Source organism: Gadus chalcogrammus, chromosome 23 (genome assembly GCF_026213295.1).
Source record: "Gadus chalcogrammus isolate NIFS_2021 chromosome 23, NIFS_Gcha_1.0, whole genome shotgun sequence".
Classification (NCBI taxonomy): Eukaryota; Metazoa; Chordata; class Actinopteri; order Gadiformes; family Gadidae; genus Gadus; species Gadus chalcogrammus.
The window spans coordinates 3,994,033-4,021,204 of NC_079434.1; the positions used below are offsets into that span (position 1 = coordinate 3,994,033).

Genomic DNA, 27,172 nt, shown 5'->3' on the forward strand with positions numbered 1-27,172 from the left:
ATTTTATTCTTGAATTAATGTTTGTTCATCGTTGCGATCGTTGTTGTGTTTATGTGAAAGAAATGCAGTTACAGGGCAATACAGTTTTTCAAGGTTGCAATTCAGTTTTCGTGGGGAATTAACAAACTTTTTTTTTTTTTTTTTTTTGCGGAGGGGGGGGGGGGGGGGGGGGGGTGCCAGGAGTGAAGCTCGCCTAGAGCGCCAAATGTGCTGGGGCCGCCCCTGTGTGTGTGTGTGTGTGTGTGTGTGTGTGTGTGTGTGTGTGTGTGTGTGTGTGTGTGTGTGTGTGTGTGTGTGTGTGTGTGTGTGTGTGTGTGTGTGGAGGTTACCAGGCTGGGAGCATAAACTGGCAGGGGAACTAGTTAAACTTGTTGGTTCATAGCAACATTTCTTAGCTATGGAAGGTTATTCCGAGAAGAGTATAAACTGAGAGGGGAACTGGTTGGTTCACAGCAACATTTCTTTGTTATAAGTCGGACGGTTTGTTGTGGCTCAATTCATTACAGCAGGAAGAAGACTAAGGTAGTGTACTCAGCTCTGATCCATGATATATCTTAAATATCTATCACTTATGTATGTATCATCAATAGGAAGATTGATATGAGAAGATTGATTGATATTTTATGCAAACATGTACTTCTAAAAACATTATTAAATATGTCAGGTAAGTGAATTAATGTTTAAACTGTAGTGTACGTGAAACTCATTGTTATGAAGTTAATTAATTATTTTCTTATGAGAAAGTGTGGCACATTCAAAAATATACAATTATATAGGTATTGTGATGATGTTATTACTATCAGATGCATAGAATACAATATTCAGTTGTTCTATTTGCATCAAAATGAGTCATAGTCAGGAAGACATTTTGGTTGGTGAAGGTGTTTAAAGGTCATCTTGTTCTGGATCTGGTTCTCTGTGGGCCTGCATCACAGATCTGGTTGAGATGTTGATGTTCTTTAACTTTGTTTTAACCCTTATTGATATATACCATTTTTTTGCCTACCTTACAATATTCCAGACCATTTTGCACTATTTTGAATTTATTTACTGCTCTGGGTGTGCCCCCATGTGTTTGGATATATATAGGTATTGTGATGTGTTATTATTATCAGGAGAATACACACACAGAGGTCACTCCTCTGTGTGTGTATGTGCTCACCGACTCCCAGATGGGTCAAAAGCAGAGAAAGAACCCCCCAAAAGGGGAAAATAAAGGATAACGTAACTTAATTTATTGTAAATATTACTTATCTTATTTTATTTCATTTTACCAAATTTGATCCTTTATACTTAATGCACAAATTTCGGTCCTTCTGTTTGTCTTGCACATTTGTTGCAAATGGCAATAAAGCTGACTTTGATTTTGATGTCATACGACATGAGGAAGTCCACATATGGTCCTGCCTTCAGGGTGTTTTAACCAGCACAGGGAACAGTAGGTATGATATCTGCATCGTGAACTTGATCTTCATCAGACACATTTGAAGCCCTTAAAGACCTGAATGGAATGATGAATAGTTATTAAATAGATAATAGAAAGGGTCTGGGCAGCCTCTCCACATCCTTCCCCTCATTGAGAATGAGTGGGTCTATGAATCTGCCTCTAGGAAAGACCACCCTGCCTCTCGTCCAAAGAAAGATAGAACAGCCCCCTGTGACCGGCAATAATCAGTTTAAATAAAAACAGTGAATAAACCAAAAGTTGAATGGCAGTAGAAACAATATGTTTGTGTCCAGGTCTCCAGTCTACTATGGATGAACAGAGAGAGGAGGCGAGTCCTACCTCTAAAACCACTCTCTCTGGGGAACATGGGCACCAGATCAAAGCTCAGAGGTAAGAAGAGGATCTCTCTCTGTCTGTGACTGTTGTCCATCTCAGAGCTCAGTACTGATATCTCATGACTCCATCATTAGTCTGAGTAAAAGCTGTGTGTTTGTTGCGTTGAAGCCCAGAGCAACAGGAGAGAACAGACTCCCCTGGACCCAGCTGTGTCTCCATGAAGAGTGACCGCTCAATGGGGCGTCCACCTGACGCTGGAAAAGATGGAAGCCCCTCCAGAGAACATGACACTCTTCATGTTTCCATGAAGAGTGACGGCTCTATGTATCATCCTATTGGATGTAAAGATGGAACTCAGTCTATTGAGAAGAGGTAAGGATTTGTCAAAGATTATAAAACTACAGCAACTATCAAATACCAATAAATCCTGATTATTTTTATTCTAGAAGAGTTCAGCAGGAAAGAACCGACTCCCCTTCACCCAGCTGTGTCTCCATGAAGAGTGACCGCTCTATGGGTCGTCCACCTGAATTTAAAGATGGACGCCCCTCCAGAGAACATGACACTCTTCATTTTTCCATGAAGAGTGATGGCTCTATGGATCATCCTATTGGATGTAAAGATGGAACTCAGTCTATTGAGAAAAGGTAAGGATTTGTCAAAGATTATAAAACCACAGCAACTATCAAATACCAATAAATCCTGATTCTTTTTATTCTAGAAGAGTTCAGCAGGAAAGAACCCACTCCCCTTCACCCAGCTGTGTCTCCATGAAGAGTGACCGCTCTATGGGTCGTCCACCTGAATTTAAAGATGGACGCCCCTCCAGAGAACATGACACTCTTCATGTTTCCATGAAGAGTGACGGCTCTATGGATCATCCTATTGGATGTAAAGATGGAACTCTGTCGATTGAGAAGAGGTAAGGATTTGTCAAAGATTATAAAACTACAGCAACTATCAAATACCAATAAATCCTGATTATTTTTTATTCTAGAAGAGTTCAGCAGGAAAGAACCCACTCCCCTTCACCCAGCTGTGTCTCCATGAAGAGTGACCGCTCTATGGGTCGTCCACCTGAATTTAAAGATGGACGCCCCTCCAGAGAACATGACACTCTTCATGTTTCCATGAAGAGTGACGGCTCTATGGATCATCCTATTGGATGTAAAGATGGAACTCAGTCGATTGAGAAGAGGTAAGGATTTGTCAAAGATTATAAAACTACAGCAACTATCAAATACCAATAAATCCTGATTATTTTTTATTCTAGAAGAGTTCAGCAGGAAAGAACCCACTCCCCTTCACCCAGCTGTGTCTCCATGAAGAGTGACCGCTCTATGGGTCGTCCACCTGGCTTTAAAGATGGACGCCCCTCCAGAGAAGAGTGGTAGGAGTTTCATACAAACAAGTTGTTTAACAGACTGATATTCAAAAGTCAAGAGGAAATTCGATTAAAAAAATCGGTGTGTATTTGTGTGTGTGTGTGTGTGTGTGCGCGTGTGTGTGTGTGTGTGTGTGTGTGTGTGTGTGTGTGTGTGTGTGTGTGTGTGTGTGTGTGTGTGTGTGTGTGTGTGTGTGTGTGTGTGTGTGTGTGTGTGTGTGTGTGTGTGTTCTCCACAGGCGACACCAGGAGAGGTCAAAGATTACCAGTGCTCAGTCTCTACAGCAGCATCAAGCAGAGCTGATCAAGGTGTGTGAATGAAACAAGACATTTGACTACCCAACAGGGGTGGGACAGTAATTTGTCATTGAGGATAAAGTCGGGGTATCAGAAACAAAACGCAAGGCAACAGAAAGCCTGGAAAAGAGTAGACCAGGTCACCCAGTTTATCATTACCATAGTAAACTTGTCACCCAGTTTACCATTTAAGGCTCAGTCCTGACCGCAGCGACCTGTCTTTCTCACTCTATCATAAAGGGTTACCTTTAACCCTCACCCTAAAAATCCTTAAAAAATAAAATAAAATAAAGGGTTTAATTTATTCATCTTCCTTTGGTGCCCATTTTCAAGGAGCTACCTAGTGAATCATAGAATCTTATATCAATTAAATAGTTCCTCTTCTTAATCAAACATGAAATTCATACATATATATACAACTATGTATATATATATATATATATAATATATATATCTATATATATATATATATATGTGTCTCGGCTGTTCTTCGTTTAGCCGTGGGTACAGAAGGCGAGGTAGCTCGACGCGCTTTCAAACAATTCCAAGCACTCGCGATTTCAAAAAATGATTGTATTTATTTTACAGCTCCAAAAAAGAACAAAACTTTCTTCTAAATAAAGGAAAACTTACTGGCAAACGAATAAATCATTGAAAGCAACGAGTGAACTTATATAAGCGGTCGAAATACTTTTTTAACCCACCGCCTCTTTTCCCTTGACACTTAGTTTATTCATCCGAACCAAACACACACCTGGCCTAAGTACCTGAGCAGTGCGTAAAGCCCGCCCACAGACCCCTACAGCAGGTATCAGAAAACAAAGCAGCCGTAAATAGTATTAATAATATGCTAAATTAACTATTCAAAATTTAGCTTTCATTTCACAATTTCTATTTCCGTAAACAACAAACAAGTCAGACATAAGAGTGAATAGAAAATCAATAGACTCGTTAAAACGGCTGCGACATTCCGGCCCCTAATTGTAATACTCTATTACCAATTATCAAAGATCAAACATCTTTAAGAAGCCGTTATAACACAGTAACAAAACAACTTTTCTTTTCTTTCTTTTTTTACATTCCATAGAGCCTTGTTGGCTATTCAAAATCCAGTTGAGCAAAACATAATTGTCCATGAGACACAAAAAAAAGGGAAGCCTAAATGCTTACTTGTGTGAACAGTTCATTCAAAAAGGTCAAATGTCTCTTCTTATGTGAAAAAAGGTTTCTTCACGCTGCCACGATGCAGTGTCGCAATGTCTTGTGTATGCATGTGTGTGCATGTAGGTGCATGTGGGTGCAACAGGGTAAGCCTAGAGCCGGGGCAGACTCCAGAACTTGGGGACTTTACTCTGCCTCCAACAGCAGACACAGCCGGGTGACGGGTTGCTCCAATACGGATGTTCTTGTCTTGAGACGAACACGGCGAACATGTCCTTTAGAGTCGGCCATTGTCTCTGTGATGCGTCCCATGAGCCACGAGTTCCTGGGTGATGCATCCTCCACCACAAGAACGAGGTCCCCAACTGTGAAGTTCCTCCGTGGTTTCTGCCACTTTTGGCGCTTCTGCATCATTGTGAGGTATTCCTTGACCCACCTTTTCCAGAACATGTCTGTGATATATTGCACTTGCCTCCATCTTTTACGAGTGTATGAGTCCTCCTTCATGAACAAACCGGGTGGCATTATTGGTTTACCTTTGAGCTGCAGGATGTGATTGGGCGTTAGTGCTTCGATATCATTAGGATCATTACTGGATGGTGTAATGGGACGATCGTTTAGTATAGCCTCTGCCTCACACATAGCCGTTTGAAGGGTCTCATCATTAAGAGTTTGCTGTTTAAGCACTGAATAGAGCGCTTTCTTGACCTGCTGTATGAGGCGCTCCCAGGCACCTCCATGGTGCGCTCCGTGGGGAGGATTAAAGGTCCACTTTATTTCCTCTTGCAAAAGAGCTTTCTGGATCTTCCCTTGGTTGAGCGCCCGAAGGGCCTCTTTCAGCTCTCGATTAGAGCTCACAAAGTTAGTTCCATTGTCCGACCTCATCTCCTTCACTTGTCCTCTTCGGCATATAAATCTCCTGAGAGCATTTATACATGCGTCTGTGTCAAGACTGTGTGCTACCTCCAGGTGGACTGCACGTGATGCCAGACAGGTAAATATTACCCCGTATCGTTTTACTGTACTTCTGCCCTGTTTAACATCGATGGGCCCAAAGTAGTCCACCCCGACGTGGGTAAACAGAGGGAGCTCTGGCGAGACGCGGTCGACAGGAAGGTCTGCCATTTTTTGGTTTCCAGCCCTTTGGCGTCGAAGCTTGCAGGCTAAGCATTCCCTGATGATTGCTCTGGCTGCTGCGTTGGCGTGGAGTATCCAATATTTACGACGGAGAGTGGAAAGCATGTGATTCCGCCCACTGTGGCCGACCATTTCATGTATGTGACGAAGAATGATCTTGGAAACGTGGCTTGATTTGGGCAGTATGGCTGGGTGCTTTGTTTCTTCTGGAAGAGCTGTTCTGCTCAGCCTCCCACCAACTCTCAAGACACCATCTACTACAACTGGGTCAAGTTGGACCAAAGAACTTGTCTTTTTGACTGTGCCTTTTATCAATGAAGCCAGTTCTTCTGGGAAGCTTTGTTTTTGCACAAAGCATATAATGGCCTTTTCTGCTTCAGCCATGTCTTCAATAGCAAGCCTTTGTGTCTTAAGGCTGGCTTTGAAGTGCTGCATGTGTTTGGCTACTATGTCATCTTGTTTGCTGGAGCCTTGGTGCATGGCAAGCGCCTTGGCTCGTTCCTGACGCAGTTTCTTAAGCAGGTCTTTATATTTGAGGATCCATCCCACTGCTCTTTTTAAGTCAATCCAGCTTGAGAAGTAACTTAGGAGGATAGCAGTGGGAGATTCACTGGGCTGTAGCACTGCTGCATAGACCGGTACCACATTCCTTACTTCTGGATCCTCTACAGAGATCACGCCTGGATCTTCATCGTGCCCTGGCCATTTGCATGGATGTGTTTTTAGAAACTCTGGGCCATGGATCCATGTTTTGGACTTAAGAAAGGCGTCTGTCCGGATGCCACGTGAAGCTACGTCAGCAGGATTGAGCTTGGAGCTGACGTAGTTCCATTGAGGGACTTTGGACAGTGTCCGTATGATGGCAACTCTGTTCGCCACAAAGGTTTTGAACCTTGCTGTTGTGCTTGCAATGTACTTCAAAACGGACGTACTGTCTGTCCAGTACTTCGATTCCTCCAATGGAATTTGCAGCTCTGTTTTCAGCATGCGGTCCATACGCACCGCCAAGACTGCCGCTGCAAGCTCCATTCTGGGGATGGTGGTCTGCTTGAGGGGTGCTACTTTTGCCTTGCCCATGATGAAAACAGTGTGCACTTCATCTTTGCGGTTAGTGAATCTGAGGTATGACACTGTTCCTAGGCCAACTTCACTTGCGTCACAAAAGTGGTGCAGCTGTATGGATGAGATCTCACCAAAGCCTTTGGGCGTGATACATCTGCTCACAGAGAATTCATCCAATAGCGTCAATTGTCTTAACCATCTCTGCCACCTGTCGGCATGTTCTTGTGGAATTTTGTCATCCCACCCCAGCTTGGCCTTACATAACTCCTGAAGGATTTGCTCTTTCTTCCTCAGGGATCATGGCAAGGATAGAGCGATGATTACTGATCCATTTGTTCAAATGGAAGCCTCCTTTGCTGCACATACTTTTGAGGTTTCTGTACAGCCATGCTGCTTTTTCCACAGAGCTCACTGCCTTAAGACAATCATCAACGTAAAAACTCTGTCTTACAGTGTCCACAACCTCAGCTGGGTAGTCATGCTGGTTATCCTCTGCTGTCTTTAGCAGGGCGAAAGTGGCGCAGCTGGGTGACGATACAGCTCCAAAGATGTGGACTGTCATCCTATGATCAATGAGCTCTTCAGTAATGTCCCCGTCTGGCCACCAGAGGAAGCGCAAGAAGTCCACATCTTCTCTTGCCACTCTCACCTGATGGAACATGCCTTCGATGTCGGTCATCAGAGCAATAGGACCCAGACGAAACCTCAACATCACCCCGATCAGCTTGTTGGTCAAGTCTGGCCCTTGCAGCAATTCTCTATTCAGAGAGGTTCCATGAAACGTCGAAGCACAGTCAAACACCACACGTAACTTCTTTTTGCGTGGGTGGTAGACCCCATGATGTGGTATGTACCACACTTTGCCACTTTTTGTTTGCAACTCATCTTGGGGTATGACCTCCGCATATCCTTTTATCAGCACATCCTGCATGAAATCCTTATATTCTTCAAAGAATGTTTGGTCTTTGTTAAACCTCTTAAGCAGCTGTTGTGCTCTTTGTAGGGCGCTGTGCCTGTTATTGGGCATGTTGACACCTGGCTCACGAAATGGCAGCTTGAGGTAGTAATTTCCATCCTCTAGAACTGCTGAGTCTGAGACTATGTTCATGAACTGCTTGTCCTCCACAGACATTTCTTGCTTTTCATAATGCTGCTCAGCAAAATCTTGATTGTACTGCTGGGTTAGAATATCTTCCAAACTGGAAATGTCTATCCTGTTGACCAATACAGGATGACAGTCGCTCATGCAGTCCTTGTGACCAAGTGGGCCATTTATTACCCATCCTAGGAGGGTTTCGACAGCAAAAGGTCCATTACCTTTGCTGTTAATGACTCTCCATGGTTCCAACACTTTAGGAGCATTTGCACCAATCAGTAGCCCGATGCTGGCTTCGATTGGCTCCAGTTCAACATCCTTCAGGTAAGGCCATTCTTTGAGGTCCTCTTCTGTAGGTATGTTGTCTTTGCATACAGGGATTGACTCTTGTGAGAAAACATCTGGCAGCTGAATGAATGTGTTACCTTTGAGCCCAGCCACTTCCATTCCAGGGATCTTATAACTGGTCACAGGCTTCTCCTGGCCCATAGTTTTGAGCAGAACCTTCACTTTCTTTCCTCTGGCATTTAGCTCTGTCATTAATTCTTCTGTGCAAAAGGTGGCGGTGCTTCCTGGGTCAAGGAAAGCGTATGTCTGCACAACGTTTGTTCCTTTGCACAGCTTTACTTGAACGGGAACAATAGACAGCTTACATGCATCGTTACCGGCCCCAATAAGGCTGCCAGCATCCAAGGAGACAAGGCTTGATGTGACCTTCGCTGATTCCCCAAAATCTCTTTTGGTAACCTGAGATTCCACCTTCTCTTTCAAATTGAAGTGCAGAATGCTTGGGTGGTTTTGGTGGCAAACTTGACATGTCAGTCTGTTTTTGCAATATCTGCTCATGTGCCCTCTTCCCAAACATCCAAAGCACAGACCTTCATTTTTCATAAACTCCACCTTTTCATTATTGTGTTTACTTTTTAGGACATCACAAAACTCCAAAGAGTGGTCTTTGCTACAGTACAGGCAGGGCTTCTCAAGAGTGGTTGAGGTTTCTTGTTTTTTCTCCTTTTGGTTGAATTTGGGTTGGTTTGGTTTACTTTCCTTTTGCTCTGAACGCTCTGACATGGTTGCAACAGTTGTAGCAAAACTACTCCCCCTACTAGCTGGTTTATAAGTTTTTTTTTGTGCTGGCCTTTTTGTCTTTAGCACACATTTGTTATCAGTCACATCATGTATGTCACCAAAAAAAGGATCCAGAACGACTCTGGACTGTCTTTCCACAAATTCAACAAGGTCTTTAAACTTGGCTCGCCTTTTGCTCCTTTCCTGAACATCGCAGCTTATTGTTCTCCATCTATCTCGGAGTTTAAAGGGTAATTTGGATACCATTGCCTTCAAGTGAGATGGTGTCTCCAGCTCTTCCATAAAATGAACTTCTTTCATTATATTGAAGCAGCTTCGCAGAAACAGCGCATACGACCTTAACGCTGGTCCATCCTCTGCTTTTATTGGAGGCCAACTCAGGACCTTATCCATGTGTGCTGATGTCAGCTTCATTACATTGCCGAAGTGCCATTCAAGTTGCTCTTTTGCTTCTCTGAGCCCCCTTTCTGGGTCCATGTGGAGGAAGCTACGAACCAGCAGGTTGGGTTCTCCCTTTGTGTATTGCTCCAAGTAAAATAATTTGTCCTGTGCATTGTCCACCTTGCGCTCAATTCCTTGTTCAAATGCCATAATGAACGATCTGTATTGTAGGGCATCACCATAGAATGTAGGAATTTCTCTGGAAGGAAGTAAAGCTGCTTGGTGCTGCTTTACGAGCAATTCAGTTATTTCATTTTGTTTTCTCATGACGTCGGTGAGACCATTCTCATTGCTTTTATATGAGTTTCCATCTCCTTGGTCATGATCTAGGTTTTTGCTTTTAAATTTTGCTTTAAAGGGAGAAGCTTGGTGAGAAATGTTTGATTTCACAGAGTATTGAGGTTTGTGATTTCTTTGTGTGGTTATTGATGGTTGGGGTGCTTGTCCAGCAGCCAATGACTCACTCTCCATGTAAACATTAACTTTTGCTTCTGCAGCAGCCAATTCAGCCTCTATAGCAAGCCTTTCCCCCTTTGCTATTATTTGAGCTTGTTGCATATCCAGAGCATGTTTCATCGTCAATGCTTGCACTTTAGCCATCAGAGCAGCACGTTCTGCCTTAGCCTTTAAACAAGCAGAGGACGCTCCGGAGGCGGAGCTGGAGGAGCTGGCTTTCCTTGGGGCTTTATTTGTTTGAGATACACTGTCCTCTGGTCCCACAGCTTTATCTTTATGCCCCTCATCCACCACGCCTTTCATTTCAGCATCATCATCATAGTCATCATCATTATTTTCCTCTTCGTCCTCAACCTCCTCGGTTATTTCCACACCATCCATCCATTTGTTAATGCCGTTTATAAACTCTCTGAAATGGCCGATCTTTGGCTCAAACCAGTCCGTATTATCTGCCTCCTTTTCCTCTTCATTTGAAAGGAGGTTTTGCACGGTGTTTTGCGCCTCAATAAATTCTTCCACATATTTATTGAAAACCTCTGCGTGTTTGCGAACATTTTCGTTACTTTCCCCAAACTCCAATGAAGCATTGATTTCATTCTTTTTACGCGTTAAAACGCTGAGCTTTCCCCTGCGCGATGCGATTACCTTTATCAAAAGCGTTTCATCTGCTTTTCCAGTGACAGACATTGCAACACAGGTTGTGGTATTTGATTCACTTTGAATTCACTTTTAGACCAAGGCACACAAGAGACATCCAAGACTTTTATTCGGCGCCGTTTCCTTGTTACTGACAGTAACACTCATTGCGAGAATCCATCTACTCACAAACTGCAGAAACTCCTTCCATTTTCTCCGCTGCTTGTGTGGTCCTTTTCTTTCCTTTCCTCAAGACAACTTATTTTTCTTAAATTCAAAAACTCTTTCGACTTAAATGTCTCGGCTGTTCTTCGTTTAGCCGTGGGTACAGAAGGCGAGGTAGCTCGACGCGCTTCCAAACAATTCCAAGCACTCGCGATTTCAAAAAATTATTGTATTTATTTTACAGCTCCAAAAAAGAACAAAACTTTCTTCTAAATAAAGGAAAACTTACTGGCAAACGAATAAATCATTGAAAGCAATGAGTGAACTTATATAAGCGTATATTTTCCCTTGACACTTAGTTTATTCATCCGAACCAAACACACACCTGGCCTAAGTACCTGAGCAGTGCGTAAAGCCCGCCCACAGACCCCTACAGCAGGTATCAGAAAACAAAGCAGCCGTAAATAGTATTAATAATATGCTAAATAAACTATTCAAAATTTAGCTTTCATTTCACAATTTCTATTTCCGTAAACAACAAACAAGTCAGATAAGAGTGAATAGAAAATCAATAGACTCGTTAAAACGGCTGTGACAATATGAATCAATTAATGAGGGAGACAGGTGAATGAGCCGGTAAGTCAGGAAATTTGCAGCAGCAAGGCCTAGGGCCTCTACAGAGTTAGTTTTTTCTGCTTAGGAAATTTCCTTTCCTAACGAGATGACCCGGAAATACTCTGAGGAGAGATTGTTCAAATTCTAAAAATGTGAAAATGTGTTGCATCGAGGTTCCTCGATGCAACCTTTAACCCACCTTTAGCATAGGCTACTCCTGACCAACCTTTACGAAAGGACAGGAGATATTTTTTACAGATAATCCTTTACGGCGGCAATATATATATAATATAAATAAAGCAACAGGCTACCGACAAAGTTAACAGACTACAAAAAGATGAATGAAAGACGCGGCAAAGCAGAATAAGACAAGAGAAGAAAAGATAATGCCAACTTCACATTTAAGAAAGACTACTGGGGGCAGCTAATTTCAAAGTTTAGCCTCTTTTTTTCACATGTGAATTGGGATTCAAGTGGCCTAAATCATTCCCGTTGGCCAACTCCGACCTAAGTGATTCTCACTGTTGGAGACAACCTGATTTAAATCAATATCACAAGAACGCATGGATCAAAGGGCACTTGTTGTAGACCATCTTCGGAGTGGAGTGCTGTCTTTTCCTATGTTCGATTGGAAGCACCTTTTCCTCTCGCCTCGACCCGATGATGTTTTCCGCAAAAGGTTAAGGAAAAGTGGCATAATGGTTAGGAGATTTGACTTTCCGAATTGGTTTCTAAACTAATTTTCTTCTACTTAAAAACGATACAGCCAGGGTAGGTCTGTGAAAACTGACCCCTAGTGGTGAAAAGTAAAAAAATGGCATGAAAAATGTCTGTGTCTTTTCTGTGACATTTTACTGAGGTGCTCAGAGCCACTGGGCCATTGCTGTCGTCTGACAAACTTTTGCAACATATTGACCAAAATGTAAAATACAACTGAATTTCAATGAATTTCTCAAAACTGATTTTGAGGAAAGCCTTCTTGCCAGAAAACAATAATAATTAAAGATGACACTCATGTACCTCTGACATTCATACATCAATGGTCAATGACAGTAGTCTAAATATTGGGTAATTAGCACTAGGCTACACTAGAGCTACCAGTCTATCAAACTACGGTGGGTCAAATTGGTTGTCTGGGCTGGTGGGTGGGCTAGGTTGGAGGCCAAATAAATTCTTTCATAGAGCCAAATATCTCTAGCGGTGCTAATAGTCTCCAGGCTTCCCTTTTTTGACCAGCGGAAAGTTAATCTAGGAAAGACGCTTCTGATGTCCTCAATTAGTTGACTAAGTTTCTCCCTGATGTTTGTTCTGTTCCAGAGGGCTGAGGAGAACGCACACTATTTTCTAGACAATGAGCTGAAGAAACTCTGGAGGGATATTTTTCTACATTACCCACAATGCTCAGAGAGTCCGAGGGAGGAGGAGGAGGTGGAGGAGGTGGAGGGTAAGAACAAGGAACAGAGGAGGCTCGCCATAGAGGGAGTGGTGGAAATCACAAAGCTCTGCCTGATGGAGATGAACCAGGAGGAACAGGCCGACTCACTGTGGAGTGGTAAGGGACTCTTTTGGAAAATACTCTTATTTTAGAAAAATAAATAAGAATCTCTTATTTTTTAAAGCAAATCAGATACATCATTTTTAATTGAAAAGAGGATTTTGAAGAGCATTTAAAGGACAAATTTTGTTCATAGTAGATAATCTGAGATTTCTAAATGTGTATCATTTCCATGTGGAGATGGAATGGTTTGGTCAATATATGTAGGTTTATTGTGGGGGCATCATGTTAAATGGTTTGTTCCAGATAAGAAGGGTTTTTGTGGTGTATCAGGTTAAATGGTTTGATCCAGATATGTAGGGTTATTCAGGGGTATCAGGTTAAATGGTTTGATCCAAATATGTAAGGTTATTGTTGGTCTATCAAGTTAAATGGTTCGATCAATATATGTAGGGTTACTGTGGGGTATCAGGTTAAATGGTTTTATCCAGATTTTTAGGATTATTGTGGGGATTTCAGGTTAAAGAATGTTAAACATTATACTGCAGATCAACAGCAGAATAACTCAGTGGAAGAGATGCAACACTATCTCGTTATAAATATCGGTTAGGAAGTCACTTTCTGCTGATATATCAACAATGTTAGCAAGTTATAAGACACTTCTAAAGTATAATTTATAATGCTTTATTGCTTTATTGCTAAATATTTATAGCATGTGTCTTTTGGTTTATAATTTAGGAGTTGTTGCTGTCCAGTGCCAACACAAACTCAAGTCTCTTCTGAAGGAGAAGTTCAAGGGTGGGGTTGAGGGAATCGCTAAGGCAGGACAGCCAACAGGTCTGAATGAAATTTACACAGAGCTCTTTATCACTGAGAGCGGCAGTGGAGAGGTCAACAAGGAACATGAGGTCAGACTGATTGAAACAGCTTCCAGGAAATCTGTGAAGGAGGAAACTCCAATCAGATGTGAAGACATCTTTAAGCCCCTACCTGGGCAAGATCAACCAATCCGGACAATAATTACAACAGGAATGGCTGGCATTGGTAAAACCGTCTTAACACACAAGTTCACCCTGGACTGGGCTGAAGGCAAAACCAACCACGACATACACTTCACATTTCTCTTCACTTTCAGAGAGCTGAATTTACTTGAAGGGAAAGAGTTTAGCTTGGAGGAACTTCTTCATCACTTCTATCTTGAAATCAAAGAAGCAGGAATCTGCAGATACAACCGTTTTCAAGTTGTCTTAATATTTGATGGTCTGGATGAGTGTCGACTTCCTCTGGACTTCCAGAACAACCAGATCTTGACTGATGTCACAGAGCCGACCTCAGTGGACGTGCTGCTGACAAACCTCATCAGGGGCGACCTGCTTCCCTCCGCGCGCATATGGATAACAGCACGCCCTGCGGCAGCCAATACTATCCCTGCTATATTTGTCGACATGGTGACAGAGGTGAGAGGGTTCACCGACCAACAGAAAGAGGAGTACTTCAGGAAGAGATTCAGAGAGGAGACACTGGCTAACACCATCATCTCGCATGTCAAGAAATCACGAAGCCTCCACATCATGTGTCACATCCCAGTCTTCTGTTGGATCACGTCTACAGTTCTGGAGGACTTCTTCAAAGCATCCCAGATAGAAGAGATGCCCAATACCGTGACTCAGTTGTACATCCACTTCCTATGGGTTCAGTCCATACAGGGGGACAGGAAGTATCATGGGAGAGCAGAAACTAATCCACACTGGAGTTCAGAGAGCAGGGACATCATTGTTTCCCTGGGAAAATTGGCTTTTAACCAGCTGGAGAAAGGCCAGCTGATCTTCTATGAGGAAGACCTGGCAGAATGTGGCATTGATATCAGGGCAGCCTCAGGGTACTCAGGAGTGTTCACCCAGATCTTTAAAGAGGAGTGTGGGCTGTACCAGGACAAGGTGTTCTGCTTTGTCCATCTGAGCATCCAGGAGTTTCTGGCTGCCCTTTATGTATTTCTGTCCTTTATCAAGAATGGTGTCAATCTGCTCTCAGAAGAAAAATTGACTCTGTGTGGGATGAAACCCAAGGTCCAGCTCCTCTACCAGAGTGCCGTGGACAAGGCCTTACAGAGTGAGAACGGACACCTGGACTTGTTCCTCCGCTTTCTCCTGGGTCTCTCTCTGGAGACCAATCAGTTGCTCCTCCGAGGTATGCTTAAGAAGACAAGAAGAAGCTCAAAGACCAATCAGAGAACAATCCATTACATCAAGGAGAAGATAAGTGGAGATCTCTCTCCAGAGAGAAGCATCAATCTGTTCCACTGTCTGAATGAGCTGAACGACCCATCTCTAGTGGAGGAAATCCAACAGTACCTGCAATCAGGAAGTATCTCCACCGAATCTCTCTTCCCTGCTCAGTGGTCAGCTCTGGTCTTCATTTTGCTGTCATCAGAAGAGGATCTGGACGTGTTTGACCTGAAGAAATACTCTGCTTCAGAGGATGGTCTTCTGAGGCTGCTGCCAGTGGTCAAAGCCTCCAAAACATCTTTGTAGGTTCACTAATAACGTGTATTAAAATACCCAACAAAATATATCTAATACTAGAATTTAAGAAGTATAATATTATACAAAACATCTCTGTAGGTTCACTAACAACATGTATTACATACACAACACAGCATACATAATACTTTAAATGTTATATTCATGTACAGTTTTCAGTTTTCAGAACTACAAATCCCTGTGCAACATTTAACATTTTACACCCAACATATTATGAACACTAAAATATCTTATGTATAAACATTAGTTTTAACTAATAAAATATGTTTAATCCAAAAATGTAATATGGTCTTTTTATTGTGTGCGAAGGCTGAATGGCTGTCATCTGTCAGAGAGATGCTGTAAAGCTCTGGCATCAGTTCTCAGCTCCAACTCCTGTGGTCTGAGAGAGCTGGACCTGAGTACCAATGATCTGCAGGATTCAGGAGTGAAGCTGCTCTCTGCTGGACTAACGAGTCCACACTGTTCACTGGAAACTCTTAGGTCGGTTTTACTCAATGTGAAAACATTAACACCACAAGGCTCTACATAAGAAGGCATCTAACAGATTCACATCCATAAAAGCAAAGATTCACACCCCTAAATATTACATTTGACGTGAATATCGTTGCCATGAATTTATAAGTTGTGTGTTATATTTATGCAGTTTGCTATATTTTATTCAATTCTTATTCTACTCATTCACGTGTCGTCAAGCTTTAAGGTTGAGTTAAGAGTTATTTGTTCAAGTTTAATAACAGCTTCTTCTAAAAGCTCTGCCTTTTAGGGGAACTTTAATTCTAAGTGCTGAATATTTTCACACCTTTTTTGATAGCTTATTATTAACATGTAAAATGATTTTTTTAACGTTGGCATAACTTCCCTTTTATTAATCATGAAGAAGAACACATGGATACAGAAACATGTTCTGTTTATTTTGTGTAAAGGCTGAATGGCTGTCATCTGTCAGAGAGATGCTGTGAAGCTCTGGCGTCAGTTCTCAGCTCCAACTCCTTTAGTCTGAGAAAGTTGGACCTGAGTACCAATGATCTGCAGGATTCAGGAGTAAAGCTGCTCGCTGCTGGACTGGGGAGTCCAAACTGCAAACTGGAAACTCTCAGGTCAGGGTTTGGGTTCAATGTGTCTTTAGGTTTGTTTAATAGGTAGTGATGATCCAGGACTGGGATCAAAAAGAACAGACAAGACCCCGACAGCATCCCGGACCCCGACAGCATCATTATTAGTCTGTAAGATAGGGTCACCATGTTATTTATTTTATGTTATATTACTCTGGCCAGCTGGTGAGAGAATTAAGGGTTGCTGTGTTCACTACTGGCATGTTATGTATGTTATATGTTATGCATCTCTGGCCGACCAATGTGACTCAGTTACCGAAACCCTGATCCACTGCTTCATCTCTACCCGCCTGGATTACTGCAACGCAATACTCACCGGTCTCCCCTCTAAAACCCTGGACAGACTGCAATATGTGCAGAACTCAGCTGCAAGGGTCTTAACCGGCATTAAGCCCTGGCACCACATCAACCCCACCCTGATGCAGCTCCACTGGTTACCAGTCAAGTTCCGCATTAAATTCAAAATTATATTACTCACATACAAGTCCCTTCACGCTCTGTCCCCCCGCTACCTCTCTGACCTCCTCCACCCCTACCCCCCCCCTGCGGTCCCTCAGGTCCTCTGACAAGGACCAGCTGGCAATTCCCCGCACGAGACTCAAGACCTTTGGGGATAGGGCCTTTTGCGTGTCCGCCCCCACAGGGAATCAGCTCCCCCCCAACACCCGCTGTGCCTCTTCCGTGGAGACTTTCAAAAAGTACACGAAAGCACACCTTTTCTCTGAGGCCTACTCACGACCCCACCCAGCGCCTTGTGCATTTTGCAATCTCACTCACTTGCCTACACATACATTACACCCTCACCTCCCACTCTTGTGAAGCGACCTTGAGTATCCTGAAAGGCGCTATATAAAATCAAATTATTATTATTAATGTGAGGGTTAAGGTTAGGGGTTGATATCTGTATGTTATGTACGTTTTATATGTTATGTAATTCTGGCCAGCTGATCTGAGCTGAGGAGTTGTTATTAGTGCTGACATGGTTATGAGGCTTTTGCCGTGCTGTGATCTGAATATAATGCACACCTCACTACTAGAATAGAAAAGGGTATGATTAATATTGACATCAAGATGAACATTTAAAGATTTAAAGTAATTAATTAAAGTCACATTATTTTGGTGTGAGTGCTGCTCTTCTGCATTTTGTTGGTCTCTTTTCCCATCTGGTCCTACTTAATGTTAGAACTTGTGCATAAATGTTCTTAGTGACCAAACAAAGCAGACTTCTCCTGACTAACGTGTCAATATCTAATCTGATTTATTATTGAGAAGTTTGTTTAGAACCATGTGAAGGAAGTAACGGGGCAATACAGCTCTGTTTCAATAAAGTCTCAATAAAGTATAATTAACGTTGTGTGTTGTGCTCTATTTGGAATGAATATACTTTATTCATATTATTACTGTGTATGTGTGTGCAGGTTGTCTGGCTGCCTGGTCACACAGGAAGGCTGTGCTTCTCTGGCCTCAGCTCTGAGCTCCAACCCCTCCCATCTGAGAGAACTGGACCTGAGCTACAATCACCCAGGAGAATTGGGAGCTACGCTGCTCTCTGCTGGACTGGAGGATCCACGCTGGAAACTGGACACTCTCAGGTATGGAGAGGACAGCTCACCACTCAGGGACAAAGTCTTCTACAGGGATTCAACCCACTAATAGATGGTTTGAAAACACAGCTGTCACTCATGTTGTTCGTAACAATAGTAACTATTGTTTAGATGTTGTGGTTACACGACCCTAAGAGGTTGTTGCACCTGTGAACAGGTAAGAACAATACATTCTGTAGTCATTGTATGGGTAAACCCAACATCATTTAACATTGTGCAGAAAGTGACAGCAGATGATGAAGGTGAATGTTTCAACACGCTGCTCTCACATTGTTTCCCCTCCAGTGTGGAGCACGGTGGAGTGTGGAGGCTGAAACCAGCTCTAAAGAAGTGTGAGTGTCTGTTTGATTCATCATAACACACACTAACTATCGAGATGGAGCAACCCATCTCCATTCCCTGCTGGGAATGAAGAAGATGGTTGACATCATGTATGTTACGCATATCAATATTATTAACAGGCGCGTTGTTAGACCTAGATCTTTTGGGAATATCCCCGGATTGCTGTGCCGTCAAAAAAATTCAATAAAACATAATTATGATGAAAATAGCCCCGCAGAGTATACTTCTTTGTGGTTGCATTACCAGCAGCCACAGATGCAACATTGTAGCCAGTGAAAACCGCAAAATTCTGACGTGTCCATTTATGGGCAGATTTAGAATAATTTGTTGCAAAATGTTGCAAATTCAACGTTGGTATTCTTTCTTCTCTATGCATAGCGCATCTCGTCGATATTGCTGTTTCGTGCTGCCAGCCTTTTAGTGAGATCAGAGAGTGTTCAGTAGGACAGTAATAAAAGATCTTTGGTAAGATGGATGTAAGAAGAGAGACCCGCAGTGAATTGAACCCGGTCCACTTGACATCGGGTAGGTGGTGCATGACAGTGGTAGGCCTACCGTAAAACTTCAATAGCCCAGGCTTTTATTTATTTCAATCACTGAACTTTCGAACAAAACTCTTGCTCAGCAAAGGTGGGAAATACTATCAAATGTATTATTTAAACCAGTATGAATATTACCTTACATGTATATACATTACCAGGCTATTGAATAACGCCTGCACGCACGCACACACAAGGTGGCGGACGGAGTGGTAATCGGGATACGGGAGAATTCCCGGTGGGCCGTTAACGTTTTGGGGCTGCCGGATTGATTACTGTCGGATAACAATATTGCATTTATAAAAGCTCCTTGCAGCTCCGCCCGGCAGCCTGAGCTGTGCGCCCGCAACCTCTCACTCACTCAACAGACGCAACTCTCACAACACAAACTGTCAACGTCGCAACCAAGTTGATTTTGTCTAGAGGGGAGCAACTGACCTGCCCCTCCCGAAGTGGTACAGCCCAGGTTGGCCCTGAACTGCGATTGGTCAGAAAGACGTAACAGCTAATGACAACATTGAACTCTCGTGCAGGCTCGAACAGTGACACACAAACACACACACACTTTGAAGGAGTTTTTCACCCGCTCCGTATCCAGCTTGTTCCACGCTTTAAGCACCCAGGTTACTAGTATGCGGCGAGCTGGGGCTCTCATGTTCCCCCCTTATGCTGTTGGGAGCTTAATAAATAAATGGACTATATAAGTTGACTGTGACCAATTATTGAAGTCAAACATTTTGTCAGAGCTGCCAACTTTTCAAAAAACCTTGGAGTGAGATTTGGTCGGGGGTAACCAAAATTACCCCTGACAACGCAGCCACACAAGTTGGTGGCTCAGATTTGAGAGAATTTTATTTAATTGGATGTTGAACCCATGTTGTACCCTGCATTTTGGTGGTTTGTGGGTAGGCCCCAAGCCATTGATAGGGGCGGCTCACTGGAGATTGGCAATATTGGTTACATTATGTGACCTGACATAGCTGAAGGTCCATCCCCAGGAAATTTTGGATCAAGTAGATGTGATTTCCTTCATTATAGTGGATTTTTGGGTGGTCTGCTAAAGATGTGCAATACCTGAACTTATTCTGATTCATGTTTGGCATCAGGACTTGTAGGGCCTAGTCTGGAGTTGGACATTAAACCAGAAAACTATTGTTGTGCCTAAATGACTGCCTATGTGTCACAATATAGCCTTATTCATAGACCAGTGTAAGATTTGACCTAGGTAGGTTGATTGATATTTTGACCACAACAATGGTATTAAACAAATTCTGAACTGAAACCTAACCTATGTTGTGAATAATTGTATTCTTAAGAGCACTTAATGATTTATGTTCAGCCAAAAACGACAAGATTAGTTAGGGAGATAAATTATTCTTCATTCAAAGCCTCCCACCATATGGTCCATTAGAAACATAAAAGTGCTTGAAGTGCTTAAACAGTACAACTTTTTCAAGCAATAAAACAGATGAATGCATTACAAAAATAACTAAAAATGAAGTCATCCGTATCAGATGCAGATCAGAAGCTAGTCCTCGTCTATGATCTGTGGGCACGGTTATACTGGCCTGTGGCCTTCTTGGAGGCCTTGAGGACATCTGAGGGGGGCTCCCATTTGAAACAGGGCTCCAGGTCGGCCATCTTTATGGTCATTATTGAGGACAGGGTGCCATCCAGTGCTAGGCTGTTTCTGGTCTTGGTTTTGTTCAGTCCCACAACTGAAAACACCCTCTCAGCGTCTGCGTTAATGCTAACTTCGGATGCAGGTTCAGTAGCGCTCAACAGCGCCATCTACCGTCGGGTAGTTTGGAAAGGAACGAACGCGTCTCAAAAAAATAAAAATAAAAAAATATTTTTTTTGCCGTGAGAAATTGGATGTGTGGCGTGTGTGCGTGTGTAAACAGGCAAAAGAGTGTGTCACACGGTGAAACCGTGAGAGTTGGCAGCTCTGTTTTGTTCAGCAAATTTGAGAACTGACAGATGCAATATTGTAGCCAGTGAAAACCACAAAATTCTGAAGTGTACATTTATGGGCATATTTAGAATCATTTGTTGCAAAATGTTGCAAAATTGATGCTCTATGCATAGCAAATCACGTCGATATTGCTGTTTAGTTCTGCTGTAGTTTGCACAGAGACCCGCAGTGAATTCAACCCGCTCCACTTGACATCGGGTAGGCGCATGACAGTGTTTAATTGGCTACCGGCTTTTCTAATGTCTGTATGTGGCTGCTGGTGTATGTGGTGCACTTTCCTATCCTTAATGTAAACATTAACCTACTCAGTAGGCCTGCCCCGACATGAGTAAGACATGACGATTGGTCTTTCCTTTCCTTCTCAAACTACGTTACAATTGCTTGTTCATCAGCCCGATTTTCAATTTTTTTTAAAAGGACTCTAAGTTCTGGGCTACAGCCCCAAATGTTTTCAGTTGTTAGCAACGCTCCTGATTATTAATGATCACATTCGCACTTAATCCTGCTTGCAAGAAGACATTATTATTATATCTTAAGTTTGTTATTAGTAGTATTGATATTCATATTATGAGACATAATAATTTCCTAATAATCATGATAATCATCAAGTCCTCTACCACCCTTGCCAGTTTTAAGTCTAATTTAAAGACAAACCTTTTCACTCTTGCTTTTAACAACCCTTAACACCCTTAACCCTGTTCTTACTATTTTTATTGCTCTCTTTCTACCTATTTTATACTTATTTTATGCATTTATTTTTTAGTCAAGACCTGTGTATCCCTGGGCCCCTTTCAACAACTGTCCTGCCCAACCCTGATTTCTGCAAATGTAAAGCGCTTTGGGTCAACTAAAAGTGACTTGACTTGACTAATATTTATAATAGTAACTAGAAAATGTGAGACCAGTAGTGCAAAGTGAAATTGAAAATATGTCTCGTAAAGCCACATAGTTTTTGACGTGAATAAATGTTCGATGGCTTAAATCAAGTGAAGGGATTTGAACAGAATTCAAAAGTCTAAATGGAGTAAACAAGTATGTTATTGACCTTATTCCTTCACATCTAAGCTCACAAAATGATGATGCTCAGACCGTTGGACTCTGCAGAGTCTCGGCTTTCAAGTGGCATATCGTTGTGCAGATAGCATCCCTTGAAAAATATCGTTTTCAAGCAATGTGGTTAGCAATTAGCTTCTACCTGGAGTACACAGGATATGTAGCAAGAACCTATCTCTATCCATTTACACAGGGGTGGCCACACAGAAACTGCCAATATTTAACAATCATATTTCAAATAGATTAATAATTTGAGCCCCAGTCTAATAAGACTTACCATAACCGTTTAAGCTCTACATGGTGTTTCTGGGTTAAATATTGATGTTTGGCTCCCTAACGTCCAAAACGGTTAGCTTTTGTGATGGCCACCTCAGATGGCCACCTCTGGTAGTCAATGGGACCAACTGAAAACATTCAAAGCGGCTTTAAAATGAAACTGTTTACAAATGATGTAAAAATTCTATTTAGATATATTTGAAGATACAGGTGTGTTTATTTGTTAAATGTTTGATCGAAGGTTCTCCTATTAATTATTTACAGGCCACCCACATAATCAGCACATTTTTTAGATGACTTTACAGAATTATTGTTTAGCATCTCCACAGACTTTGACTTTCTAGTTATGACTGGTGACTTCAATTTTCATACTGATTATTTGAATGACTGGCGTGCAAAAAAACATTTTACGATTTTGGACACATTTAGTCTCAACATGTGAAAGAGGCTACTCATTGTAAGGGGCAGACTCTAGACCTGGTTATCACAAAGGGCCTCAATGTTTCTGGTATCTCTGTGATTGATCCTTAACTGTCTGACCACTTTTGTGTTTTTTCTTTAATATATATTTTATTCCCAACATACAGACAAAAATCTAATGCTGTCAAATAACGGTATATCAATGAACATTCTAATGTACTTTTTAAACAAGCCACATCTCAACCCGTGTTCTGCTGATGATCTTGTAGAAAACTTTAATTTGAAAATTTTGAAAGTCTCCTTACAAGTCTCCCAAAAAAACCTCAAGGGAATCTTCAGCTTGTTCAGAATGCTGCTGCTAGAGTTCTAACAAAGACCAACAAATTTGAACATACTACACCAATTCTTAAATCGTTACATTGACTTCCTGTAGGTCAGAGAATTGATTTTCAAAATCATGTTGCTAACCTATAAATCCCTATATGGTTTAGGGAAAAAATATTTAACTGATTTGATTCCACTACATAAGCCTGCCAGACCCCTAAGATCTTCTGAGAGCAATCTATTAATTATCCCCAGAGTAAACACGAAACATGGGAAAGCAGGATTGGTGTCCCAGAGAAAGGACCAAGTTCCTTTAGGTCGGGTTGGAGTCCCAGAGAAAGGACTAAGTTCCTTTAGGTCGGGTTGTAGTTCCAAAGAAAGGATCAAGTTCCTTTAAGTCGGTTTGGAGTCCTGACGTGGGTACCAGAGACATGAACTTTGAAGGGTTTGAGACCCGTGTTCTGCCATGGTTAGAGTCCTAGGATCCGGGTTGGAGTCCCAGAAAAGGGACCAAGTTCCTTTAGGTCGGGTTGGAGTCCCGACGTGGGTACCAGAGAGACCGTTGATCTGGTCTTAAATACATTGCACTTTCTAAAATGTTTTCTAAATTTGCCTTCATGCCATTACACATTTTTTGCATGTGTTTTCCTTGACTTATCAATTATTTTATTTTATTTTATTATATGGCAATGTTGTGAAGCTCTTTGAGTCTGCCTTGTCTATGAAAAGTGTTACATTAATAAAGTTGCGTTGCCTTGACTTGCCTTAATGGTTAGAAATGTACCAAGTTGCTGCGTCTGAAATTGTTAAAGGGTCAGAGAATGGGCAGATGGCTTTGCATTCACTTACATTATAAAATGTAGGGTTTTAAAAGTTGGATATTTAAAAAACAATTCAATATTTTTGTTAGAAAAGCATCATCCCGCGAATCAAAGCTGATATAAACATTTAATAGTGGAATTGAGTCTCTAGGTGAACATTTCTGGATAGAGTAGGATCCCAAAATGTATATTCTTGTTATTTTGGAATCGTGCGCTACCATTCACATTGTTTTTAATGTCTCAAACTTTTTAAGATATTCTTCCTAGGCGTTAAGATAACACCTACTCTGGGTAGGAAATGAGTCCTTAGGGTACTTGGCACATGAGATTGGCCGGAGAATCGGAGAACAGCGCGGGGCGGTATTATGTTCGCTTTACCACACCGTTGTGACGATAAGAGAGCTGAGCCGCAAGAAAAAAGCTCTTAATCTACCGGTCATTCTTCGTTCCTACCCTCACTTATGGGATATGAAGGAGGGGTGATGTCCGAAAGGACGAGATCGTGGGTACAAGCGGCCGAGATGGGTTTTCTCAGGAGGGTGGCTGGCGTCTCCCTTAGTGATAGGGTGAGAAGCTCAGCCATCCGTGAGGAACTCGGATTAAGCCACTGCTCCTCTGCTTAGAAAGGAGTCTTTTAAGGTAGTTCGGTTTTCATGTAAGGATGCCCACTGGGCGCCTCCCTAGGGAGGTGTTCCAGGCACGACCAGTGGGGAGGAGATCTTGGGGAAGACCCAGTGCCCTATTTTAACAGTCTGAAGTGCAAGTGAGAAGCGCCAAGCACAAGTAGTATTGTGGGCGCTTCTATGGGCGTAACGTGCAATAAACCAATGAGAGTGCCATCTCCAAACCCCTTTAAGAGCTATGAGCGCATTTGAATCTTACAAGTTGATATTTTGACAGCGCATTTGCAGTCTCCGATGAGGCAGATGCATGACCACATTAATTTCAAACTTCCAATGGCTCAGTTTATGGCCAAATAATATGGCCTAATTCACACATAGAATAGTGTTTTCTTCGACAACTTCGACAACAGGATTCAAGATATATTTTTTTATAATGGAGGTCAATGTCCATTGTCTAAAGGTACGCCACACTGCACACGCGTTGGCGGCATTTTTGCATTGGGAACCATTGGTGTAGGCGCGTGGACGTGTTACACGTGTTAAAGCGGCGCGTTAGACACGGCATACGTACGTAATGACGCACATAAACGCACCAACGTGCAAAGTTAAAAAAATTTAACTTTTGACGCGCCTACGTGTGACGCTTAGCCGCGATAGCCAACCAGCGTGAAGCTTGACCCGACGTCACTGGCAGAGAGTAGTGACGCTTGCACAGAAGCATATGGCGGACATCTTTCTTTATTCTGGGTGGAAATAGTAACATAGTTACGCCATTAAAAGCGTTCATGTAAACATTTTTAGCGAGAAATGTGCATTTTACTTTCATTATGTTCGCTCGGTGAATGTGAAGGATGTTTGGTTTGATAGTTATGAAGAAGAGGGAACGCTCCATTCACTTGCATGGACAGCGTCTTTGGTTGCTAAGCAACACACTGTGAATGCTTAGCTCTATCATGCACCCAAACACGGCGGCGTTTGGGTTTCCTACTCGGACTCCTAAATCCAGCACAGCCACAGGCGCGTTAGGCGCGTTGAACCATTATTGTGACACACAATGATCAAGCGTCAAGTTAGGCGCGTTATGCACGTTTTTTAACGTGATTAACGCGTGCAGTGTGGCCGTAGCATTACTCTTCAACTATTTCCGAATTCGCAACTTGGTACATTTTTAACCACTAACCTTTGTTCAAACATTTAACAAACAACACACTTTGATCTAGAAATATACCTGATATATCTAACAGCTTTTTGACATAAGTTATACTCAGAATCACACTTTAACAGTTTAATTTCACACCCACTTCGTATATATACTTCAAAATACGATATCATACGAAAGCTGAGACTCGTTAGTCGTTATAAGCCTTCTGATAAGCATGATGCTTATCTCGATTAGATGTGAAAGAATAACGTCAATAACCCTCTGTTCCTGGTTACTGCAAGTGATGACAAACCATTTCAAACCTTATCAGAACATCAGAACAGCTTTATATTATATATTTTATCTCAAATGTATTCAAATTTCACTCCTCACTGTATTTGTTTCCAACCATTTAATTTGTTTTAAATGGTGTGCTTGTTTACGTTGTTTACTCCATTTAGACTTTGTTCAAATCTTTTCACCTAATTTAAGCCATTCAACATTTCGTTACGTCTCAAACTATGTGGCTTTACAAAAACACATTTTCAGCCTCACTTTGCACTATAACACGCATTTTCTGTAGGAAATGCATTTTCTAGTTAGTATGATTATTTTAATAATAGATTACTATTCTTTTATATTTACTGTTATATGACATTATAAATATCACCATCATAATCATGATCCTAATAATCATTGTGATGTCACAAGAGACCGATTAAAAAAAACGGCTTGTAACGGCTAATCACACTCCCACCTGGTGGTATAATATGTCACCTTTCATAATGATGATTTTGATGATAACTAATTAGAATGCTTTTATCATGTCTTGTTCTCCTGTTAGATGCCTGTGAACTCACACTGGACCAAAACACAGCCCACAGACAACTCTCTCTGTCTGAGGACATCAGAAAGGGGACACGGGATGAAAAGGAACAGTCATATCCGGATCACCTACAAAGATTTGACTCCTGGAGACAGGTGTTGTCTAGAGAGAGTCTGACTGGCCGCTGTTATTGGGAGGTAGAGAAGGAAGGAAGTGTTACTATAGGAGTGACATACAGAGGAATCACAAGAAGAGGATGGGGTAATGACAGCAGGCTTGGATGGAACCACATGTCCTGGAGCCTTGTTATGTATGATGGTGATGATTACATTGCCCGGTACAATGGTAGTAAAACAATCATACGTCTCCCCCCTGTTGACTCTAACAGAGTAGGAGTGTATCTGGACCGGCCTGCTGGCACTCTATCCTTCTACACAGTGTCGCAAGATGTAGGAGGGTCCTCAGACACACTGACACACATCCATACCTTCCAGTCCACATTCACCCAGAAGGACCTCCTCTGTGGGTTTAGGTTATGGAGCGATTGTTCTTCAGTGTCTCTGTGTCCGTTGTAGCAACATGCACACACACACACACACACACACACACACACACACACACACACACACACACACACACACACACACACACACACACACACACACACACACACACACACACACACACACACACACACACACACACCAGTGGGTCTGTAGAGACAGCTGGAGCTGGAGATCCAAAAATTCACAAAAT

At 42.2% G+C, this 27,172-nt stretch overlaps 1 protein-coding gene across 7 annotated transcripts; it reads left to right on the top strand.

Moving 5' to 3' along the window:
• The first annotated feature begins 450 nt into the window (after window positions 1-450).
• On the top strand, window positions 451-27,060 carry LOC130376759 (NACHT, LRR and PYD domains-containing protein 12-like). Of its 7 annotated transcripts, none has more exons than XM_056583622.1 (15): window positions 451-522; window positions 1,741-1,837; window positions 1,952-2,155; window positions 2,230-2,430; window positions 2,505-2,705; window positions 2,781-2,981; window positions 3,057-3,173; window positions 3,407-3,476; window positions 12,640-12,874; window positions 13,556-15,344; window positions 15,667-15,840; window positions 16,284-16,457; window positions 17,891-18,064; window positions 18,362-18,408; window positions 26,435-27,060. In XM_056583622.1, the coding sequence occupies exons 2-15, from the start codon at window positions 1,755-1,757 to the stop codon at window positions 26,989-26,991; spliced, it is 4,227 nt and encodes a 1,408-aa protein (XP_056439597.1). In that variant the 5' UTR covers window positions 451-522; window positions 1,741-1,754; the 3' UTR covers window positions 26,992-27,060. The 7 variants fall into 7 exon arrangements, with proteins under 7 accessions (XP_056439597.1, XP_056439592.1, XP_056439596.1 ...); XM_056583617.1 differs by having other exon boundaries at window positions 495-664; XM_056583621.1 differs by having other exon boundaries at window positions 495-664; window positions 3,060-3,173.
• The last annotated feature ends 112 nt before the right edge of the window (window positions 27,061-27,172 follow it).

What these genes read in the sequence shown, in the direction of transcription:
- LOC130376759 (XM_056583617.1), top strand. Translation starts at nt 601, where the DNA reads ATGAGAAGATTGATTGATATTTTATGCAAACATGTACTTCTAAAAACA. An exon ending in ATCAAGCAGAGCTGATCAAG is followed by an intron (nt 3,477 to 12,639) that starts GTGTGTGAATGA and finishes GTTCTGTTCCAG; the next exon opens with AGGGCTGAGGAGAACGCACA. An exon ending in GAAACCAGCTCTAAAGAAGT is followed by an intron (nt 18,409 to 26,434) that starts GTGAGTGTCTGT and finishes TTCTCCTGTTAG; the next exon opens with ATGCCTGTGAACTCACACTG.